General features: G+C 42.1%; 1 protein-coding gene across 3 annotated transcripts in view; it reads left to right on the top strand.

The window, feature by feature from the left end:
• The window catches only part of FAM171A1 (family with sequence similarity 171 member A1), a 139,229-nt gene that overhangs the window by 56,959 nt on the left and 57,570 nt on the right, over positions 1–24,700 (top strand). For all 3 annotated transcript variants that reach the window (XM_073334106.1, XM_073334105.1, XM_073334104.1), the window contains exon 2: positions 22,468–22,695. In XM_073334106.1, the coding sequence (XP_073190207.1) occupies positions 22,468–22,695 (228 nt within the window). The remainder of the gene's footprint in view (positions 1–22,467; positions 22,696–24,700) is intronic.

Below are 24,700 nucleotides of genomic sequence, written 5' to 3'. Positions count from 1 at the left end.
TTCACCGCTGATTTGATATGGGGTTAACAGCCAGAAGATGAACTTCACTGTGCAAAGATTAAATACTTTAATACATTCAATATTAAACAACAAAGTTTTTATATTACATTTGAATGGAATACCCATTATCTTCCTCAATCAGGCATATTTTCCATTCACCCAAATGAGAGAATCCAACATAATTATCATCTCTTTTGTTGAATCTGAGTGGTGCCAGGTTCATAGCACCTTTTCAGTACCCATTGTTCTGACATTGCCTCGGATTTTATGATATTAGAATAAAAACTCTTGCTGCCAGGAAAGTTCTGCTATGCAAAAGCATTAGCATAATTGGACAGCAATTTTTAAGGCTGCTGGAAAGCTCTACTCTCTCTCCATTGAAGGCAATAAAAGGAGAAAGTACAATGAGAAAAATAGGGGGAAGAGTGACTGATGGAAACCAAGGAACTGTAAAGAACTGATAGGGTAGGGAGAAAATTGAACAAGACACAGACAGAATTAGCAAAAAGGAGAGGGGATTTATTCTGTTGGCTGAAATAAAACTCCTCCCCATATTGTGTTTCTTGCGCGTGCACCTTCCCCCCCGCCCCCATCCCATGTGATTTTCTTCATATTTTGGGCCAACTCTACATGAAAAAGTTGCACCAGCATTTTTTCAGGCAGTAACTACGATGTGTTGATACTCAAATTGTCTTGCATTGCCACTTGCATCAAAGTAACTAACCATTTTCATGTCAACATAATTCCATTTTGGCAGGAGTTATTAGTGCAGAGCTATGTGGCTGAATCATTCATATTGGTACAACTACACTGATTCAATCAGGCCATGTCTACACTAGGAGTGCATTGCCAGTATACTATACCAGCAGACTCCTAGTGTGGATGCAGCTTATACTGACAAAGCTGTGCTTTTACTGACGCAGCTTATTGTGTCACCTCGAAGAGAAACCACATATACCTTTAAAACAGTTTTGCCAATATTACTGTCTCTGCATTAGCTGCTTTTGCCAGTATATCTGTATTGTTCAGGGATCACACTCTTCATACCCCTGGCTGATGTAACTTTGCCAGCAGAATTCTGTAGACATAGCTTAAATCCTTCTATTGGTGTCCCTCTCTGCCATCGGTTTACACTTGCACTGACCTGTCTGGTTACCTGTCTGCACTTCACTGCTTCAGGGCTATCTGCACCAGATGTCACTTTCTCTTTAAATGGCACTTACTTGCAGATGCTCCAGGGTCTCTGTTTATAAAGCCCAGACCAAGTTCCTGGGACTGACTTTGTACAGTAACAGTAGGCAAGCAGGCACAGCCTATCAATAATATTCCCTTAAGTAAATAATTTTGAAGACTAAAGAGATTGACTGACCAGTTAGGTTATTAGATCAGTTGCTGTTGAAACTAATAGAGCAGCTTTCCTGTGAAATAACTTGCCAGACATTACTAATGTATGTGTATGTAAATTTCAGACGGTGCATTTTGTTTTCACTTTGTTAAGGATTTAGGTGGAAAAAGATGGGAAACTGTATTTATCTTGTGACTTAAGACATGAATGTGTAAAAGAAGAAGAGTATGGGGGGTAGCCGTGTTAGTCTGTATCCACAAAAACAACAAGGAGTCCGGAGAGGAGACTAAAAACAACAAGGAGACTAACTATCTGTTAGTTTTTAAGGTGCCACTGGACTCCTTGTTGCTTTTAAAAGAAGAAGAGTTGTCTTATTTTGATCTTGATGAATCTTAAGCCCTCGGATCGCTACCCCTTCCTGCTTCTCCACGTGGGCACCAATGATACTGCCAAGAATGACCTTGAGCGGATCACTGCGGACTATGTGGCTCTAGGAAGAAGAATAAAGGAGTTGGAGGCGCAAGTGGTGTTCTCGTCCATCCTCCCCGTGGAAGGAAAAGGCCTAGGTAGGGAGCGTCGAATCGTGGAAGTCAACGAATGGCTACGCAGGTGGTGTCGGAGAGAAGGCTTTGGTTTCTTTGACCATGGGATGGTGTTCCATGAAGGAGGAGTGCTGGGTAGAGACGGGCTCCATCTTACGAAGAGAGGGAAGAGCATCTTTGCCAGCAGGCTGGCTAACCTAGTGAGGAGGGCTTTAAACTAGGTTCACCGGGGGAAGGAGACCAAAGCCCTGAGGTAAGTGGGAAAGCGGGATACCGGGAGGAAGCACAGGCAGGAATGTCTGTGAGGGGAGGGCTCCTGCCTCATACTGGCAATGAGGGGCGATCAACAGGTTATCTCAAGTGCTTATATACAAATGCACAAAGCCTTGGAAACAAGCAGGGAGAACTGGAGGTCCTGGTGATGTCAAGGAACTATGACGTGATCGGAATAACAGAGACTTGGTGGGATAACTCATATGACTGGAGTACTGTCATGGATGGTTATAAACTGTTCAGGAAGGACAGGCAGGGCAGAAAAGGTGGGGGAGTAGCACTGTATGTAAGGGAGCAGTATGACTGCTCAGAGCTCCGGTACGAAACTGCAGAAAAACCTGAGTGTCTCTGGATTAAGTTTAGAAGCGTGTGCAACAAGAGTGATGTAGTGGTGGGAGTCTGCTATAGACCACCGGACCAGGGGGATGAGGTGGATGAGGCTTTCTTCCGGCAGCTCACGGAAGCTACTAGATCGCATGCCCTGATTCTCATGGGTGACTTTAATTTTCCTGATATCTGCTGGGAGAGCAATACAGCGGTGCATAGACAATCCAGGAAGTTTTTGGAAAGTGTAGGGGACAATTTCCTGGCGCAAGTGCTAGAGGAGCCAACTAGGGGGGGTGCTTTTCTTGACCTGCTGCTCACAAACCGGGTAGAATTAGTGGGGGAAGCAAAAGTGGATGGGAATCTGGGAGGCAGTGACCATGAGTTGGTTGAGTTCAGGATCCTGACGCAGGGAACAAAGGTAAGCAGCAGGATACGGACCCTGGACTTCAGGAAAGCAGACTTCGACTCCCTCAGGGAACGGATGGCCAGGATCCCCTGGGGGACTAACTTGAAGGGGAAAGGAGTCCAGGAGAGCTGGCTGTATTTCAAGGAATCCCTGTTGAGGTTACAGGGACAAACCATCCCGATGAGTCGAAAGAATAGTAAATATGGCAGGCGACCAACTTGGCTTAATGGTGAAATCCTAGCGGATCTTAAACATAAAAAAGAAGCTTACAAGAAGTGGAAGGTTGGACATATGACCAGGGAAGAGTATAAAAATATTGCTCGGGCATGTAGGAATGTTATCAGGAGGGCCAAATCGCACCTGGAGCTGCAGCTAGCCAGAGATGTCAAGAGTAACAAGAAGGGTTTCTTCAGGTATGTTGGCAACAAGAAGAAAGCCAAGGAATGTGTGGGCCCCTTACTGAATGAGGGAGGCAACCTAGTGACAGAGGATGTGGAAAAAGCTAATGTACTCAATGCTTTTTTTGCCTCTGTTTTCACTAACAAGGTCAGCTCCCAGACTGCTGCGCTGGGCATCACAAAATGCGGAAGAGATGGCCAGCCCTCTGTGGAGATAGAGGCGGTTAGAGACTATTTAGAAAAGCTGGACGTGCACAAGTCCATGGGGCCGGACGAGTTGCATCCGAGAGTGCTGAAGGAATTGGCGGCTGTGATTGCAGAGCCACTGGCCATTATCTTTGAAAACTCGTGGCGAACCGGGGAAGTCCCGGATGACTGGAAAAAGGCTAATGTAGTGCCAATCTTTAAAAAAGGGAAGAAGGAAGATCCTGGGAACTACAGGCCAGTCAGCCTCACCTCAGTCCCTGGAAAAATCATGGAGCAGGTCCTCAAAGAATCAATCCTGAAGCACTTGCATGAGAGGAAAGTGATCAGGAACAGCCAGCATGGATTCACCAAGGGAAGGTCATGCCTGACTAATCTAATTGCCTTTTATGATGAGATTACTGGTTCTGTGGATGAAGGGAAAGCAGTGGATGTATTGTTTCTTGACTTTAGCAAAGCTTTTGACACGGTCTCCCATAGTATTCTTGTCAGCAAGTTAAGGAAGTATGGGCTGGATGAATGCACTATAAGGTGGGTAGAAAGCTGGCTAAATTGTCGGGCTCAACGGGTAGTGATCAATGGCTCCATGTCTAGTTGGCAGCCGGTATCAAGTGGAGTGCCCCAAGGGTCGGTCCTGGGGCCGGTTTTATTCAATAACTTCATAAATGATCTGGAGGATGGTGTGGATTGCACTCTCAGCAAATTTGCGGATGATACTAAACTGGGAGGAGTGGTAGATACGCTGGAGGGGAGGGATAGGATACAGAAGGACCTAGACCAATTGGAAGATTGGGCCAAAAGGAATCTGATGAGGTTCAATAAGGATAAGTGCAGGGTCCTGCACTTAGGACGGAAGAACCCAATGCACAGCTACAGACTAGGGACCGAATGGCTAGGCAGCAGTTCTGCAGAAAAGGACCTAGGGGTGACAGTGGACGAGAAGCTGGATATGAGTCAGCAGTGTGCCCTTGTTGCCAAGAAGGCCAATGGCATTTTGGGATGTATAAGTAGGGGCATAGCGAGCAGATCGAGGGACGTGATCGTTCCCCTCTATTCGACATTGGTGAGGCCTCATCTGGAGTACTGTGTCCAGTTTTGGGCCCCACACTTCAAGAAGGATGTGGATAAATTGGAGAGAGTCCAGCGAAGGGCAACAAAAATGATTAGGGGACTGGAACACATGAGTTATGAGGAGAGGCTGAGGGAGCTGGGATTGTTTAGCCTGCAGAAGAGAAGAATGAGGGGGGATTTGATAGCTGCTTTCAACTACCTGAAAGGGGGTTCCAAAGAGGATGGCTCTAGACTGTTCTCAATGGTAGCAGATGACAGAACGAGGAGTAATGGTCTCAAGTTGCAGTGGGGGAGGTTTAGATTGGATATTAGGAAAAACTTTTTCACTAAGAGGGTGGTGAAACACTGGAATGCGTTACCTAGGGAGGTGGTAGAATCTCCTTCCTTAGAGGTTTTTAAGGTCAGGCTTGACAAAGCCCTGGCTGGGATGATTTAACTGGGAATTGGTCCTGCTTTGAGCAGGGGGTTGGACTAGATGACCTTCTGGGGTCCCTTCCAACCCTGATATTCTATGATTCTATGATTCTATGAAATCAGGAGCCTATAAACTATTTATTTTTTTAAAAATTAAATCTATAATAGTAATGCTGGCAAACTGAACATCAAATAAAAAATAACTTTTTAGATGTCAGTGTGCAAGAATAGGTAAAACCTGGAGTAGAAAAATAACATAAAAGGATAATGGCCTTCTAGGTATTTAAAAAAACAAACAAACAAAAAAACTAGACAGCTTTGTAAGGAAAGATCAGGTTTTCATCTCATTTTGTTTTACATACTTACAAATCAAGGGCCTGATTAGTACTTGTCCAGGAGTCAGTGGAGCTACTTGCATGAGGAAAGGTGGTAGCCTTCCATGTTTACTGGCTTAATTTACTGTGCCAATTTAAAAAAAAAATTGCTGAGACTATTGGTCTATCATAACTGCCCATTTCTTTTTATAAGTATGAAAGAGAATTGCATGGCAAGCAACAAAGATATAGATTATTCCAGGTCTGAAATATACTATCCTCTTCCCCTCTTCCTCCCCCCCCCCCCCCCGGTCTTCTATTTATATCTGGGAAACTGGTACTCAAGAACTTTATTTTTTGCCCCAGAAAATGCAGAAAAGAGTAGTAACATGAAAAAAAAAGGTGAGTAAACTTCTAATAATTGTGTTTTTAAAGTTGTGGCAGGGCGTGTATACCCTTTCACACCTGTAAGGAAGAGTTAAGCAGCTGCTTTGGGCCCAGGCAGCCCCACCCTGCCACATCTGCAAAGCATACATAGTTTGGCAGAGGGGCTCAGCACGAGAGTAGGGCAGCACACAGTGGAGGTGAAGTGACCTACACCTAGGAAGGAGCTCTGGACTAACTATAGCAACATGGCCAAACCCTAAGGAAGAGACCTGGCATTCTCAGAAGGTCTAAGACTTTATCTTGATTTCTAGTTATGTAATGACTTTTTTTTTTAAACCCATTGGGAAAGAGAGAACTGGTAGGAAGTGATGCAGAGGCAGCAGTATAGCATTTTGACAGTGCAGGACTTAGCTGCTTACACTGGGCCCTGGATTAGAACATGGTGGAGAAGGTGGGACGGGGTTCTTCTACTAAGTACTAAAGGGTGCTGAAGGTAGAAGTTGACCCCTGATCTGGATAGTTTAGGGGAGAGAAGGCCCTTAGGATTGAAGGGTCAAGACCCCGAGACCTCAACCCAGGGGGAGATCTGGAGACCCTTGTCTAACCTAGAGGGCTACTCCATTGATGGACTCTATACCTGGAAAGGGGCAGACATAAAACATGTGACTGGCCCAAGGGTTGAGTCGTGGAAGGGACAGAGCACTGCTGGATTAGAATGGCTGTCAACAGGGGGACTGGGAAAGATGACCTGCCATGTCCTGCCTAACCACTGGGTGGTGCTTGCAGTGAGTAATCCCCTTCAGCATGGGCTGACAAAATCAGGCAAACTTCAAAATATGTCTTGTCCTTTATTCCTCTTGTGCCTAGGTATACCCTATATCCTTTTTGCGTAGTAAGCTGCCCTCATAGAATCATAGAATATCAGGGTTGGAAGGGACCCCAGAAGGTCATCTAGTCCAACCCCCTGCTCAAAGCAGGACCAATTCCCAGTTAAATCATCCCAGCCAGGGCTTTGTCAAGCCTGACCTTAAAAACCTCTAAGGAAGGAGATTCTACCACCTCCCTAGGTAACGCATTCCAGTGTTTCACCACCCTCTTAGTGAAAAAGTTTTTCCTAATATCCAATCTAAACCTCCCCCACTGCAACTTGAGACCATTACTCCTCGTTCTGTCATCTGCTACCATTGAGAACAGTCTAGAGCCATCCTCTTTGGAACCCCCTTTCAGGTAGGTGGAACCCCCTCTCCTTTACTCAAGTATACATGAAGCACTGATTTGTGATACCTGGAAACACCACGTAAATGTGTGTTTCACTTTTTCAGATGCTGATTTTTGACATCACTGTCTGCATGCCATTTCAGCTGTTTTGAATTCCTTCAAACCTATCCTGTGAATACAGCTGCCATTTATGAGTTCAGTGTCTGCATGATTTAATTATTCAGATACTCTCCCATTCTCTCCTTCTCCTTTTAAAAAAAAAAAAAAATACATGCACAGTAAAGGATTTTCCAAACAAAACAGCTGTTTGTTTAACCTAATTCAATGCTTAAAGGTGCTAACCTACAATATAGACATAATGTTCTTGCCAACACCAGAAAAACAATAAAAATATATTGTTATATTATAGATGTGTATGTTTCTGTTTATTAATGACTGAATGGATTTGTCTGTCAAGTTACAAATGCCTATAATCCTCGATGACCTATCCTTGATTTAAATGGATGTGTGTTTGCAGTGCTGGTATCCTAAACAGAGGGCTGAGATGGGACGCTATTTAGAATTCGCAAAAAGAAAAGGAGGACTTGTGGCACCTTAGAGACTAACCAATTTATTTGAGCATAAGCTTTCGTGAGCTACAGCTCACTTCAACTGATTGCATCCGATGAAGTGAGCTGTAGCTCACGAAAGCTTATGCTCAAATAAATTGGTTAGTCTCTAAGGTGCCACAAGTACTCCTTTTCTTTTTGCGAATACAGACTAACACGGCTGCTACTCTGAATTCTGAATAGGTTTCAGTACTCATTCAGAATCAAGCTGAGAACCTTCTTAAGGGGAATGGTTCATAGGTCATGACATAAATTTTCTGCCGATCTTCACAGCAGAAGTAATGATCCCTCTTTTCATCGCCACATGATCTATATAACAAGTCGGTAAATACAATAGTTCAGTTTTATGTTGAGATCAGTGTATAAAGAGAGCAAACAAGGACCCCGGCATTCACTCTGACACCTTGGTGCTGTGGTGATGGGGATATGACAAGTGCCATAGGTGGACAGAATTGTAATACTACCACCAGCTAATTAGGTATGCCCCATTTTCAAGCTGTGCCAAAAGTAGCAATGTAAACTGGACTGGTGGCTTGGCAGCACCCTGTTAAATATATTTTGAAACTGACAAGTAGCTATCAAGGAAGGTGCAAAGCAAGATGTAGATGCAACCACATGATTCCCATTAAGGGTTATGGAGTGTGTGGAACACATGAGCCAATAAGTTCAGAGACATTGAATCCTGCTTAAAGTGTATCGCTAAGTGACTGCTATATAAGATCACTTTATATTAGGATGGATTAGAAATAAATTTTGAAAAAAGATCAGATTTTAATAGTCACTTGATATTCTTAAATTTGAATTTAGATATATGTAGCTTTAAAATTAAGATCACTATAAACTATTATAGTAATTTAAATAGCGCAAGTTTTGTTTGCTGATCAGTTGTCATGCACTGAATATTTAGGCAGTCATCACAGCTGAAATTTACATGGTACAACAGCCTTCATGAAAACATTAATTGAAAAATTAATTCAAATTGACTTGGATGAGAATGGTACTACATGCATTGGAAACTGGATGAAGGCGCATACAAATGGTAATGACAAGTGGCTGTCTGTCAGACTGGTGAAGTTTTATAGTAGGATGCTATAGGAATCTGCATTGCGTTCCATCTTGTTTAACATCTTCATTAATTATCTGGAAGATGGGATAAACTGTAGGTTAATTAAATCTGCAAATGATTTTAAACAGGACAACAAACATTGATGAGGGAAGAAATAACACAGAGGCCTGGAGATATTGGAAGTACTGGCAGGAAATAAGATCGGATTCAGTATGGACAAATTCATGTTAATGCATGAAGAGGAAAAATAATCAAAATACAGATATTGAATAGTAAGGAGACCTTAAAAAGAAGTAAAGGAAAGTAACTCTAGAAATAATAGAAATTTTTAAAACAAATTAGATATGATTTTTCAGTGTGATATGGCAACAAGAAAAGCTTAACATGACTTACGATGCTTTTATGTATTCAGCCCAGTTTGCAAGTACTGTATATGCCTAGATAGCTCCAAGTCAAGCTTTGTCCCAACCACTGTCATGAACACTGTAGCATCTATTGTCTGTATAATAACAAGTAAATTGGACCACAGAGAAACACAATCACTGCCATGATAGGTGGGAGACTTAGGGCATGGCTAAACTTGCAGATGTAGAGCGCTTTGGGTTAAACCAGCCTTCAGAGAGCGCAGTAGGGAAAGTGCTGCAGTCTGTCAACACTGACAGCTTCAAGCGCACCAGCGTGGCCACGTTTTCGGCACTTGCAGCGGCATTGGGAGCAGTGCATTATGGGCAGCTATCCCAGCATGCAAGTGACTTTTCAAATGGGGATGGGGTGGAGTGTGACAGGGAGTGTGTTGTGTGTATGTGGGGGGAGAGAGAGTGGGTTTTTAGGGGGCTGAGAGTATGTCAGCATGCTGTCTTGTAAGTTCAGACAGCAGCAGATCCCCCCCCGGCCCCTCTCTCTCACACAAGCATTCCACACTAATGGTTGCTTTGTCTCAGAGCAGATAAGCAGCCGGCTGTCAGAAACGGAGCTTTCAAAGGGCATATCCGCATTCCTGCAGCAATTCAAAAACAATGACAAGAGTGGCCACTTGACTTAAGGAGATTATGGGATGTTTCCGGAGGCTGATCAGAGCGCAGTAAAGCAACACCTTGTTCACACTGGTGCGGGGGCGCAGCAAACATTATTCCACTTGCCGAGGTGGAGTACCAACAGCGCTGTAGCCGCGGAATCAGAGCACTCTACGTGCCTTGCCAGTGTGGACGGGTAGTGAACTAGTGTGCCCGTGGCTCCTTTATTGTGCTGTAACTCTCAAGTGTAGCCAAGCCCTTAATAAGTACATACGAGTCATGCAAGAATAGCAAGCCTCTACCCAACTGGAACCAACTAAAAATATCCCATTACTATTGTTTATTTCAACTATAGACATCAAAACATGGCTTGTCAAAGAAGGGGAGAAAAATTGGTGTTGACTGTAAGCCAGAATAATCACAGAGATGTGGTTATGTTTTGAAGAGTCTTAACCATAAGACCAGGAACTGGAGTAGGACTTGGGAGATGTGAGTTCTGTTACCAACTCTGTCCCAAACTTCCTGTGTGACTTTGACTATTCCAGTTGATCTTTTTGTGCTTCAGTTCCCCAACGGGAGTGTAATACCTCAGAGGGATGGTGTGAGGGTAAATTCACTGCTCAGTTGCTTCAATTATGGGAGCATGTAAGTGCTTAGATAGAGTTCAAATACACACAATCTGAGTCAGCACTGCAGCCTTGACTCTGTGGGAGTCAATGGGACTACTCATGCAGCTTGAGTAAGGGTTATAGAATCATGCTTGCTTCAGCAATCACATCCCACTTTTGCTTTCAAAACTGAGCTTTACTGATTTCAGAAATATGAAGTAATGATTCAAAAATACTCTGGAATAAGTAAAATTAATGCATGCCTGCTTTCCCTGCCCTAGCATGTGTATCCAGTTTCAATTAAATTGAATAGTTAATAATGTGTGTCTGATGTATTCTTACTGTCGTGTGTATTGATTTATTTAACATAATTGCCGCTTTGAGACTCCATTCCAAGAAAAATTAATACGTATAGCAAAGGATTCTTGAAGATTAAGGTTTCTAAGTAGGCTATTGGTGCATTACATGCAATTTTGGCCTAATATCCTTGTGAGCTGTGCAGCATTTTCAGCTCATCTGTGTGTTGTCGTTCTAGAAACATCTCATAGGTGGTGATGCAAAATCAGCAGTGATTTTAACCTGAAGCAGTAGAGAATTAATGCTCAGCAGCTGAAAAATATTAATGCATAACTTTACTCTTGTATTGATTTCTCACCTGTGTTTCGAAAGAATACATTGGTAAAGAGTAGATTTTTTTTTTTAAAGCAGGATTACTTTTTCACGTCTAGTAAAGAGTGCATATGTAGACTGACTATAGATTATGAATAAAAATTCCCAGTTATCACTTTGAGCATTGACAGGTTCTTATCCCAAGATCAGGCCCAGTATTATTAAAATTATTATATACAGTAGTTGGGAACCCCAACGTGCACAGGTGCAACACTCACATGATAGGAACTCTTTTATATTTACAAATAATTTATAATACATTTAGCAAAGTCCCACACACTCTAACTCAGTAAAGTAGATAGCAATAATACAGAAAGTACATCTGAACATCCATACTCTCACCATCCCTTGCAGAACAACCTGAAATGTTAGCCATTATCTTCAGCACCGTCACCTTCCTTATCTTCACCAGTGGCCATCTCTGGCCCCTCCCAAGAGCTACATCTCTCTTCCCTACTGCCCTGGGATTCTACTTTTATAATATGTTACGCTGGCATTACCATGCCTAATGCATATTCAATAGGGGTTTCTCCCCCTTCCTTATCTGCATTTCCTCCCCTTATCAATGTTAAGGTATCCATTTTCTATAGGTTAGTGTATTTATGATTTCACCTATTATCATATGTCAGTTCGTTGTCATGGCACTCTTGAGGTCAGATGTTCCATCCAAAATCTTCCAGAAGCTGGTGTCAGTTCATGTTCTGTGGTTGGCTGAAGTCATTATGGACAGAATTACCCCCTACATTCTACTTCCAGTTCCCCAAAACTTATGAGTTACCTAAGTTTATCTTTGTCAAAGTTCATGGGCCTCAAGCCTCATGCTAACTGCTGAAGCCAACGTCTTACAGGATACAAGCCTGTAGGTTCTTTGCATTACTGCTGAATATAATAAAGTAGAATTTAATGCAAAGCAGTTAATATAATAGAGGTAAGCTGGCCCACTGGGCTACAATTACATGTGTGGCAAGCTAAAGCCTTCAAACAGCAAAAAAAATACAAGTTTTGTAAATGAAATTACTGAGTGTCACACACAGTTCCTATAAAGATCAAAGCTGGGGCTGTTAATATAACTATTGCTATTCATGAGTTTCATAGTCATGCAAGTTTCAGGTTAATTATAAACGCTTGTTTAATCACTTTACAATAGGGCATCAGAGTCTCATCTAGGAATTATGCATATAGCTCTCTTGCTTTTAAATTAAAGCAAATTCCTACCATTTTTACAAGAAATTAATTTGTAGTAGCTCGGGATTTGCAAATCCCCTTTTATACATGGAACAGTCAAGGGATGAAGATTTTCAAATGATCCCTCACCCACCCAAGTACATGCTTCTGCAGTAGCCTGGCTGTCACTGGAAATGGCATAGGAGTACTCTAGTTTACCTTCTGCTCAATTAGTTTTTTGTGCCTCTGGTTTAGAATACACATTTGCGTATTGTTAATATACAGATATATAAGTTGGGCTAAATTAATGTACTTTTACTTTGATTTATAAGGTGCCAGATTACTGCAGGAAGCACATACACAACTTAATACAGCAGAGTATTTTTTGTGGGGGGGAATTCCACCATAAGACAAAATTGCATTTCCCTTTAGACAAAAGCCTTAGAGATAGGCCTTGCACTGTGCCCTAAACACAAACTCTGTCAGACTAGCAAAGGGACTCAATGTAGGGCTTAGATTTCAAGCAGTAGTGAGGCTAGGCACTACACCTTATTTTGCCTTTGAGTTCCTAGGAATGCAGACTCCTAACAGGTGACTCTTCATCCTCATTATGGGGCTTGCAGGCAACTCTAGTGTGCTGCTGATCCATGCCCATGAAATCAAACTGCAGAAGTATAGGGTCCCCAGATATATTTACCTGCTAGCCTGTGAGCTTTGATAGAAAATTTTCCCTGTCTTTCTTTTCTAAGGCTGGCCAGCTATTCCATTTTATTACCTCTTTGTCTGCAAGGGACTCTTTTCACACTATTGCTCAGGGGAGTACAATTTATTAGGTGTGGGGTGAGAATGCCCCCGACATAGTTGTGTGGACCAGGATTCAAACGGTGTGTGAATCCTTGCTGGCTTTGTTTGTTGTTTTTTCTTTGACATAAACTTCTTCAGATTCTCTTCTCTAAAAGACCTGGGTCGTCTTAATTACACATCTAGCTGCATCCAGTCCAGAGATATGGAAAAACCCCAAGTTACTCCAAACAAAACTGTCTGCATTTAGCACTGTAAAAGGAGGGAGTTTTAAGTACAAGGTCTCAAGAGAACTTTCCATTGGCTATAAAAGCCTGCCTGGCAAGCTGAACGAGTGAGTGGTCAGCAAACAGGTGCTTATAGTTGCCTGCTTAATACATTAAACTGTACTTGTATGATATCAGTTACCTAGTTTTAACCAGGATTTGTTTAGCTGCTGCTTTTGTTTTGGTTTGTTTCTCAAATTTTGTTAATAAATTGCCTGTTTTGGCACCTGACACTTTTATTGGTAGAAGTTCTGTTCAGTCATTGCCACGCAGGAGCATTGTGACAAGTCACTGTGAGGTTTGCTTTTGCTGTTTCATGTGCTTGCATATTGCTCTTTACTAGATAAAGTTAACAATTGAGAATTATAAAGAAGTTGATGACAGCATCAGAGATCGTACAGATTCAGAGATCAGATGCAGACCTTTCGAGCTAGATCCTCTGCTATTGTAAATTGGCACAGCTCCACCTAAGTTGATGCCAATTTAGAACTAGCTGAGGTCTGGCCCAGGTGTTAGCAATCATGTCTTGTGACCCACAAAGTATACCTCCATTTTCCTTTCCTCTTTTGATTCATAGATTCCATGGCTAGAAGGGACCCCTTGGATAATTCAATCTGACCTCCTGTATAACACAGGCCGTAGAACTTCCCCAACATAATTCTTACAAAACCAAAATAATTCCATGTGTCAGATACCCCTATAGCAGGATCGGTCCCTGTTTTGTACATGTTTTGTCTGGTTTTGATGTGGATTCTTCACAGGCTTGCTTGATTCACTATTTGATGTGGTTCATGTAAATGCAGCCTACCAAAACCACTTTCATTAGCCAATTCAAAGTCCATATGTTACTGGCTGTTGGATACATTTTTTTATACACACTCTTCCTTTCACCACACACAGCCACTTGCATACTCTTACTCTATTATTTTAAAACCTCAATTGTCGGTAAAAAAAGACTTCTTGCTACTACATGTTTAAATGAGATGGCAGTATTAAATACTTGAGCTGGCATTTGTGACAAGAGGGTGTGGAGCATTTCTTTATCTATAAAATATTTCCCCCCAGATAGATGGAAATCCTATTGTTCAGAAAGGATGACCTTACAAATGGACCAAAGGTTTAAAACAAAAAGGAAAAACTTACCCATTTGTCATGTAGGTATCAAAACCAAGTGTGGTGTTAGTAAACTTAAGATGTGTGGAGGAAGTAGCTTTAAATAGGGTTCATAACTGCGTTGTTGGTTTTGTTCTTTGTTTTTTTTTTTAAATGAGCAGACTGTTTTCCTTTCCTTTCTTTTTCTTTAATAACAATGTAGGAATTTAAACAGTTTTTAATTTTGTAATGTCCTGAGTTTGTCCCTGCTTAGGAAAGTCCCAGAGGAAAAATTCTGCTGTAACTAAGATGCGTAATAATTACTGCCTTGATTCTGTAAAGCTTATCAGAAGCAGACCTCTGCCCAGTTGACATTGGTTGGACTTTGCACAGATATAGAAGTGTGTTCTCACAGATCAGTTTGTAGGATTGGGGCCTAAATCCAATAGGAAGCTACAGTTCTTCAGTGACTTAAAGTTACAACTTCATTCCATTGTTGTTTTTTCTTTTATTTTCAGTAGAAGTTCCGACACTTAGCATTTCTCAGGATCAGGCCTTTCAGTTGTATTTGCCATTATTTACTTATGTCAATAAAACCCAATAATTTTCAAGAGGCTGGTTTGGGAGACTACACTGACTGGACTCAGTTCTTGAGGAAACTGGTATCTGATAAAGGAAAAAGATGGTTCATGAAACATGGCATTGAGTGGGTTCTTCACATGAACTTTAGATTTAGTAAAAACTCTTAAAAAGATTGAAAAACCAGGTAGGATTTTAGGTTTGAATGTCAGTGTTTTGATTTGGCTATCCCAAATGATAACCTTGGGGATACTGGTTTTCTTTATATAGCTGAGAATAAATTTAGTTCAGGAAATGGAGAGTTATAGTTAAGGGACTGCTTTCACTCAGACTAGTAGTTTTTGGTTTGTCCTTGTTCTTGTAAAAACAGATAGGATGTGATTACTCAGGAGCACAAAGGAGTAGAACTGTAAAGGAGACACTGGCTAGTGGCGCTTGCTTGAGTGCACAACTGCAGTGGCTCTGATCCCGTCTCATGGATTAACTCCATATCTACCGCATTACTAATTTTCTGGTTGTTATCTGTAGTCCCCGTTTCCCTTTTAAATTTTTGAGTCCTAAGTCATAAGATTTTTCCACAGGTCTCTCTTAACATTCTATTGTTTGTAAGCAAAACATTTACAACTGCCAGATTTGCCACCCATCAGTTTTCAGATCTATTTAAACAGGAGTCTGCAAAGCCGAAAACAGAAGCTCTCTTACTCTGCTGTTTTATAACATATAGAGAAGACCTGAAAGGAGAGTGGCTGTTTTTTCAAAGAGGGTGGGTTGGGGATTTGGGTCTCATCTCTTTTATTTTTTCCTGGAAGAGCTTATGGATGACTGGAGAGCTGGTAGGACTATGTCACCCACACGTATTAAAGAAGCTACACCTGAGTGCATGAGAGAGTAAGGGACTTTTAAAGCTTAAAACTTTTTAAATTAACCACTATTTTACTGACAAACTGAGTGAAAATATCTTTTCCAAAGCTCCTCCAATTAATGGCTATGAAAGCTCCCACTCCAGTTCTTTAATCCTCCAGATAGACCTCTAGCAATATCCAGGGAGTCAAGCCTTGATGATATTCCTGAAATGTGAAAGTTTTGTTTGTTTGTTTTTTTAAAAAAAGCCTGAAAAAAAGATAGCTCTGCTTCCTTTGTATGAGCGAAGGTAAAAACTCAATCCCAGCACCCCAGCACGCCCCTTTGACTCATGTGGTGCTGGATCTATTCTTTTAGAGTATTTTTTTTTTGTCCTTGCTGTGATCTGGCAAACCAGGTACCAGCTTATGCCAAGGCCCCACTGAACACTGACAGATGCTGGAAACCATCCTGGTTCACCTGTGTTAGTATTGGAAGGATAGATATTAGAGTTGTAAGAAACTTCTTGGTGTCTAGACCTTATGAATAGCTTGTAGGATGCTGCATGTATTAGTTTCACTTATCTGTACGCTATGTTTTAAACCAATAGAAAATGTTTACATTGTAACCCTCGGTAACTCATCAAATCGGAAAGAATACTTCTGTAATTCAAATGCTGGCTTCCTACACAAGGTGTTAGGTTCTGCCCAACCAGAAAGCTTTTGAAACCAAATGCACCATTACAAGATACCAAAAGAATAAAGACTTTGTTAATTGCACTCCTCACCCCCTCCATGAAGAGGAGACCTGCACATGATGAACTCATCCCATCGGCTTGGACTCTGGGAAGAAGGGGATAAAAATCCCTGACCCGGATAAGCTAGGTACTTTTTTGCTGTTTGGACTCTAAAGGGCCAAGAATCATTAAGGATAAGGAAAAGACACCCCCTCCCCAGATGTTTTACCAGATTTAGCCCTAGAGGACATATGACGTTTGCTTATTATAGAATTGTTTATTATCTTTTGGAATCTACAACTGTAACTCATTTGTATGTGTTATATTATCTGCTTTAATCATGTACATAACTCTCACTTCTTTTTCCTAGTTAGTAAATCTAGTTTATTACAGGATAGACTACAAGTGTAGTCTTTGGTGAGAGATCTATGGTACAACTGACCTGGGGAAAGTGACTGACTGGTCCTTTGGGGAATAGTGTTATGATTTCTGATGTAAGGGACCATCAGTCACAAACACCAGCTTGCCTGGGTGGCAGAATAGACCAGAATGTCCAAGTGGACGGGCTGACTGTGACTCCATGTTAAGGCTGTTATAGTGCTAGAGGAGTTCACCCTTGATACTGGGTTGATAATATCTAATTCTAGAACATACAACCAGTTTGGGGAGTTTTTCTCTGCTTCTTAACAGTCTGCCCTGAGGTTGGCACTTACACTTGTGACTTGTTCATGACAATTGCATTCCATCATTCACCTCTATTTTTATTATATAAATATATGTATTACTTCCTTTTTCTCAGTATTCAATGATATTTTGGGTTGCTGTGTAAGGTGTTGTCTTTGTACACCTGCAAAATTTCCTCAGAGACCAATAGAAACTATTGCTTATGGAGGTGCCATTTCAGCACAGGGAAATTAGCAGTAGGAGTTGCAGATAGTTCAGCATTTTGGTACTACTACCATAATTTATCATCGATGGCTCTGTCTTGATGGGCAAAAATGGTGTATTTTTCAATCATGTTAACTCCCAACTAGAGTACACCTGGGCCTGCTAACTGCTCCCTACTAGGCTGCCATGTGGCCAGCTAATATGGTTTGAAACCTATTGGCTAGCATCTTAATGAGCATTAGGACTACAGTCCTGTTAAGCTAACTGAAGTGAACTAATGTGGATGAAAAACAGGCATTGTTACACACAAGTTGCATTGCTTTATCTTAAATTGGTTTAGAATCACACCTTAAGCTAAACCAGTACAACTTTCTCATGTAGACAAGCCTACCTGTCCTTTTTGCCCATCCAGACAGTGCCCCTGGGAGCATCTGAAAGAAAGGAGTTAGTATATAGCTGGGTCTCAGACTTGCTTTGGGCGTATAGCATTGCTAAGGCACTGTAATTGCAGATGCTGTGAACCTTAATTTTTCCCGCCCTTCCTCCAAGACCTTACCTATAGAATCAATAGACACTTCGTTTTCTGCTAGTTTTAATGAATGAACATAACTTTTGTAAATAAAAAAGCACAACACTAATATAGTTTTTCAGAAGACTGCTACTGACTCTTCTTCCTTAGAGCATATTCTCTGAGTACGTCTTTCCCCTCTACCCCACCCCCACCCCGTGGACTCTCTGCTTTCTGCTCTTCATCCGATTTTCCAACCATGTTGGAGTCTTCCTTTGAGTCCCATGTGTGTTTAATTCTAACGTGGCTCTCTGCTATGGTATTCTGGTAAAATAGAGAATAATTCATTTGCTACATCTCCTCTGTCTGTCTGCTTGATATTTCCAACTGACAGCTTTGCCAAATGTTTTAAATACTGTCTCTTCCCGAGTTCATACTGATTCTTCTAAAGCAGCTTTTACTAATTAAACACTCCTTTTTGGTGTATCTAATAATTCACTCTAAAACCTCACTATTAACTGGAGGTCAGACTATCTGATCTAGAATTGCTTACTGTCTTTATCCTTCTCTCTCCCCACCCTCCTTAAATCTCTCACTTCCGATCTCGTCCTTAAATAGAATTTACTCTAGTATTTCAGTTCTGGCTGTGATCTCTGTGCACCAGTTAGATTTCCTCTGACTTTTGCATTTTTGTAGAGATGATCTTGCTACGGGACCTCATTCTTAACACCATTTTGTTTTGAGAAAGCGTTTTCTGCAGCAGTCTCTCTCCTGGCTGAAGTTTGTAATCAGTCTGTTGCTGTGGAAATTATTGTGATGCTGCAGGTTCAGCATTCCTGACTTCACTGTTGGATTAGATAAGAAGCAAAAAGGAGCTGTGGGGGAGAGAGAGCCCTTGTTTAAGTAGGTCTTTGACCGTTCACAATGTGTCAGTTAAGATAAACAAGGGAAGAGGAACTGGATGTGTTTCAGTCTACAAGAGTTTTTCTTCCTCCAGTACAAAATAAATCAAATTAAAAAAAATCTATTGAAAAAAGAGGAAGGAATAGATAAAATCTGGGTGGGTGATCCAATGACATTGACTTGGAACAGCATTTCCGGTATATTTTCCTAACTTCCCAGAAGTGCTGTCCAATGGCCTTTATCGTACCAGACTGATAGCAGTATTCCCGGACGTGGACAGTCAGATCTAGCCCACCTTACTGGAGAGAAAGTTGCCTTGACACAGGGCTTTGTGTGGAAAAGAAACGGGGAGAGGAAAATCTGAATGGGGTGTCCTGGAGGAAAGGACCCATAGTCCCCCCACTCTTTTAGGAAAGAGAAAAAGATTTACATGTAGATATTTTTATTACTATCTTCATCACTTGTTCAATTCTAGTAGCAATCTCTATTCCAAAATTATAAATTTTGAGAAAAAAATCAATATGTATGACATTTTGTAAGTTTTCACTTCTGGTCTCCTCCCCTATTCCATTCTAGATCTCTCTTAGCACGTTATTAGTTCTAGTTGTTTAGAACTTTGCTTCTTACATTACCGATGTTTCTTGTTACCATAATATTCAGTTAGCCTTGTTTCCTTGCTCTCCTTCTTTATGCATGCCTCATTATCCTTTGCTGCACTTGTTCTTCTAGCTTTTGTTAGCATTTCTTTTCCTTTTGACTTGCCTAACAACTTGCCTGTCTCACTTCAGATCTAAGAGCACTTGTTTTCTGCAGATTTCAAAAATAAAAGCACATTTCCCTCCTTGCCTTTCTGCTTCTTAAATACATGTAGAAAAATAGTCTGTCTGTGACTAGTGTGTAAGGTGGGACTCCTTATGAGGCTGTTTGTACCATACATTAGTGTCCAGGTCTACTGCAGTACATATGTATGTACATTTTTTTTCAATATATGTTGGGATTTTTAACTATTAAATGTAAAACTGGGAACTAAATCCAGAATATACTTCATGCTGATTTACTTTAAACTGACACCCTTGGTTGCCAAGTTACAAAAGGAGGTGGTGTGGTGATGATGAATTAGAATGGGATTTTTGTTTAGGGCTGTCTGGCACTTATCATTCTTGTGCTTGTAAGTGTAGTCTTTGACTATGTATACATGACCCCACAGTTCAGACTACAGGGGTGTGAATTGCAGTACGCACTAGGGTGCTGCGCCCTCACTGCTCCTGTGGACGCTGCTGGCACAAACTAAAAGGTATCTAGTATGCATTAATATGCTACATTAACACAAACTAATTGTGACAGATACGGTAATTTCCTGCAGTATCCTTGGGAGACCTTATTGAATTAAGTTTACATGACTTTGGGGTCCATTGTATTAAATGAATAGTTTATGTATTATTGCATGTAACAATCGTATGTAACTTCTCAAGGGGGGAGATGTGAGACCTAGGGATGCAAAGGACTATATTGAACAATATGCCAGACAAGAATGTGCCAAAGGGCTCAGTGGTTTTCCTGGGGAATATCTAGGGAGGAGTTAATGCAAATTCCCCACCTCTGGTTGTCCCAAAACCCAGCCTTTCGAAGCTATGCCCTGATGAGTGGACCATTGTCTGCTGATCACCTGTTGCATGAGGCTTCTATCAAAGGCCCAAACTTTACAAAAGAAAGACTCAACTATTCATGGTTGTTCTGGTTCAGAATCGGAGACAGTTTTTTGAATTTGTAATCATGGGGAAAATCCTGTTGTGGGTTTTAAAGGACTGACACCTACCACAGCCTGAGGCTGGAGTTGGGATGGCCTCAGGTAAACATTTTTTTTTTTCATGAACGTAGGTTCTTTTATTGTTTTTAGTTGTTTGCTCTGTAATGCCTTCACCTTGAGAATAAATGTGCTTGCTCAGAAAGAGCTGTGTGGTAACTTGTGACTACAGCAATTATGCCATTCATAGACTCTGGAGAGAAAGCAAAGAGCATCTGCTGGCCTTTTAGGCGGTCTGGCTTGCTGGGGATAACATTGTGTAGGCAGAGAACTGTGAAGCCTTGGAAAAACTCCAGTCGGGAGGGAGGGAGGGAGATGCGGGCCTCTACCCATGAAAGGTGAAGGCTGAGGAACCGGGAGCCTACAGTGGGTGCCATCGAGGGACCACAGAGGAGGAATGCAGGTGCAATTACCTTGGATTGTGACTTCTTAGGTACCTTCTGATTTGCACCTTCAGGATCCACACAGGGGAGTTACAGTGCAGCACAGCACTCTAGTACATGCTGCAGTTCACACCCCTGTAATCCGAATTGCGTGGCCATGTAGACAAGCCTCTTGGGTCTAAATTTCTGAAGGGACCTAATATTTTCTTGCTGATGCAGGGCCCATAAGGAGAGGTGCTGTTACTTGAAGGATTTCATTACACAATGAAATCCTTCTATAAGTGTTCACCTTCACTAGCATACTCAGTATTATTTAACCACTGAAATTTTACAGCAATTTTACTTGTTCCCCTCTTGGCTTTGTTACTTGATATTATTTCTTGCTGCTTTAGTGTCTGTATGTACAGTTTGAAATAAAATGTATAATACTACAAAATATTTATACGTGCAACAGAACTCAATCCCACTTACTGTTTTATATAAAAGAATTGGTGTTTATTTATAAATATAGTTGAAGTGAAAATGAGGTCATGCTCTGTTCCTTCTGCAGCACACGAAGAAATTAGTTGCATTTGGAGCACAAGCAATGTGCTTGTCAGTGAGGAGTCTGGCTGAATTCCCATGAACAGGAAGGCGAGGGTTGCATCCGATTATCTCAGTGCTTTGGGGAATCGGGTATGTGGAGATAGCGGCAGCGAGTGGGAGAGCAGCAGATTTGCGTAAAATGGGAGAGTGGGAGGGATGGGTCAGGCCCGTACTTTGGGGAATGGAAGGGAGAGGATAACAGACTGTGAAGGGGAAGCCTGAATAGTGCTTTAGTGAATGGGTAGAACCATTGCTAGCACTTTGAGCACTGTTCTGAACCTAGGGCGTGACCGTTGAAGATAGCTGCTGCTGCTGTGGTAGTGGCTATTGGGGTGGGGTCAGTTGGGGACTATTGTAGGGAGAGGAAACTATCCTGGAAATAGAGGAACTTGGTAGCACCAGCCACACAGTGTGTGTCTGGCTTCTTATTCATCAAATGCAATATGACATAGCACATATTTTAAAGGCATAAGAGTGCCTCTAATTTGGACAAATAAATTGTACATCTGAAGGCACTTGCAGGAGTAGTTAGTTTCTGGAATAAGGACAAATTAAGCCACTCCCCCACCCCCCAGTAAAATGCACCATCGTGGCTGTTTCTGAAGTTCTAGTGTGGATAAAGTTGTTCTGCCTTGGACCATTGCTTTTTGCTGCTTATACTGACTGGTTGTCTTGTGCCCAGATACCAAGGTGATGTGTGCAGTATAAGCACCTCGATAGTCTGTGCTAACAGCAGAGTAAAGATCAGGGGAGCATGGCCAGCATCCTGCAGTGTATGACGGCACCCATACCTATAAATGATATATGTGAAACATTGTGCCTGGGCATGCAGTACTGCCAGGTGGCAGCTCTGTAGAGTTAACAAACCTCTCTAGAGGGCCATGACCTAAAATAGAGAATCATAGGTAGGGAAGATCAATAGCAACATACATCTGTGTGTCAGTGATTAGCATTGAGCCCTGTATCTCTTACTGTTAGCATCCTAGTTTGTTCTAACTACTACATATAACAGAAGTTTTCCAAAGGCTAATCATTGTGGTTGTCTGTCATTACAGAAGTGACGCTGAAGGTCCACGTAAGCGATGCCAGCACGCATCAGCCAGTAACTGAAGCCTTCATTGAGATTTTTACCAACCAGATTCCCATTGCCTCTGGAACCTCAGGAGCAGGTGGCACTGCCTTCATCAAGTTTCAGTATAAGCTGGGCAGTCAGCTGATTGTTACTGCTACTAAACATGCTTATGTGCCAAATTCTGCACCATGGAAACCCACAAGATTGCCTGGTAAGAGACGTTTATTTTTGTTCTGAGGTAAGACTTTGCATCTAAAGGAAGTTACAGAATTACGTGTGACTGACTTAACGCTTAGGATTGTAACCCTGGGTGGTTGTGGGGAGAAAAATATTAGAGGGGCACACCAACACCTCGCATCTGGACATCTTTGTAAAAGTTGATCTTTCTAAGTCCTCTAAAATCAGCACGCTTAGTCAGATTTCTTTTGAAATTTGGTGTGCTTCAGGAGGGTGAAGGGTAGAATTAGTGACTCAAATTTGGAGTCATTTGAGCCAATGGTTCCAGAGAGAGAAGCTCTGAAACAGGCACTTTAAAAAAAATGTTTGTAGGTTGGGGGAGAGGGGGTATAGCTAAAGAGCAAACTATTTGAGATGCCGGTCACTGTGGTCTCAATCTGTTGAGTTTTACCCAAGGCAGAGTGTGGCACCCACTAAATCTTTGGAGGACCCAAACTGAGAAAAATATTTTAAAAAATGTACTTTTTTATTTTTTTACACTGTGCATTTGCTAATGCAGAAAAATGGCTAACAGGTTTTCATTCCCATCATTTTATGTGGTTTAAAGTGTGACTTTTGTAAGTGCTCTAAAATCCAAATGGTTAATCAGATTGCTTTGAAACTTGGTATGCCTCATGGAGAGGCAGGGTATTGTTAAAAGAAAAGGAGGACTTGTGGCACCTTAGAGACTAACCAATTTATTAGAGCATAAGCTTTCGTGAGCTACAGCTCACTTCCTCAGATGCATATCGTGGAAACTGCAGCAGGCTTTATATATACACAGAGAATATGAAACAATACCTATTCCCACCCCACTGTCCTGCTGGTAATAGCTTATCTAAAGTGATCATCAGGTGGGCCATTTCCAGCACAAATCCAGGTTTTCTCACCCTCCACCCCCCCACACAAATTCACTCTCCTGCTGGTGATAGCCCATCCAAAGTGACAACCCTTTACACAATGTGCATGACAATCAAGCTGGGCTATTTCCTGCACAAATCCAGGTTTTCTCACATTCCCCCCACCCCCATACACACACAAACTCACTCACCTGCTGGTAATAGCTCATCCAAAAGGTCAATTGGCTGAAGGGTTCCCAAGTTACATGCCCCCAGAAAACCCAGTTTCCATCCGCTTCTTTGTGCTGTTAAACTGAGGGGTACTAATCACTGGGTGAATCGCAGACCTTGTTGAGTTTGACAATAAACTCACCTTGGATGGCTTTGAACTGACCCTTCTATTAACATAACTACAGATCAATTGATCACAAGCCCCCACCTAAGACAAAAGGAGATTTGCACTAAGTGGCTGGCGGTTGCTACAATTTGTGAGTCAAGGGTGGCGGTTTGATTTTGGGAGGAATGTGTGGTGGAAATTATACATGTGAATGCTTCCTGGGAGGGGAAGAGTATTAGGGGGCAGAGAAGTGGGGGGCGGGGAATTGAGGGGAGAGAGGTTTGGGGCTGCAGCGAGGGGAGGGGGGGTTATAGAGGGGCATAAATGGGGACAAATGAGAGAGGTTGGTATGGTTGGATCAGGGGTTTTCAAACTTAATTGCATTGCAACCCCCTTCTGACAACAAAAATTACTACATGACCCCAGGAGGGGGGACAGAAGCCTGAGTCTGCGCAAGCCACACTGCTCCAGGTGTGGGGGAGGGCAAAGCTGAAGCCTAAGGGCTTCAGCCCCAAGCAGCAGGCCTGTAACCTCAGCCCCACTGTGGAAGGCTGAAGCCTTTGGGCTTCGGCTTTGGCCCCAGGTGATGGAGCTTGGGCTTCAGCCCTGGACCCTAGCAAATCTAAGACAGCCCTGGTGGCCCAATTAAAATGGGGTCACGAACCACTTTGGGGTCCCGACCCACAGGTTGAGAACCACTGGATTAGATGTTTGTGTGTGTAGTTTTGTGTGCTGTCCCAGCTCTGCGCAGACAGCTGGCACAGCAGACCTTGAGCAAACCACCCAATGACCACAAGATCCGTTAAGGTACAAAGGCGCCCAGC

The sequence above is a fragment of the Lepidochelys kempii genome, chromosome 2, assembly GCF_965140265.1.
Source record: "Lepidochelys kempii isolate rLepKem1 chromosome 2, rLepKem1.hap2, whole genome shotgun sequence".
Lineage (NCBI taxonomy): Eukaryota > Metazoa > Chordata > Testudines > Cheloniidae > Lepidochelys > Lepidochelys kempii.
This window is presented reverse-complemented; position numbering and strand designations above follow the sequence as displayed.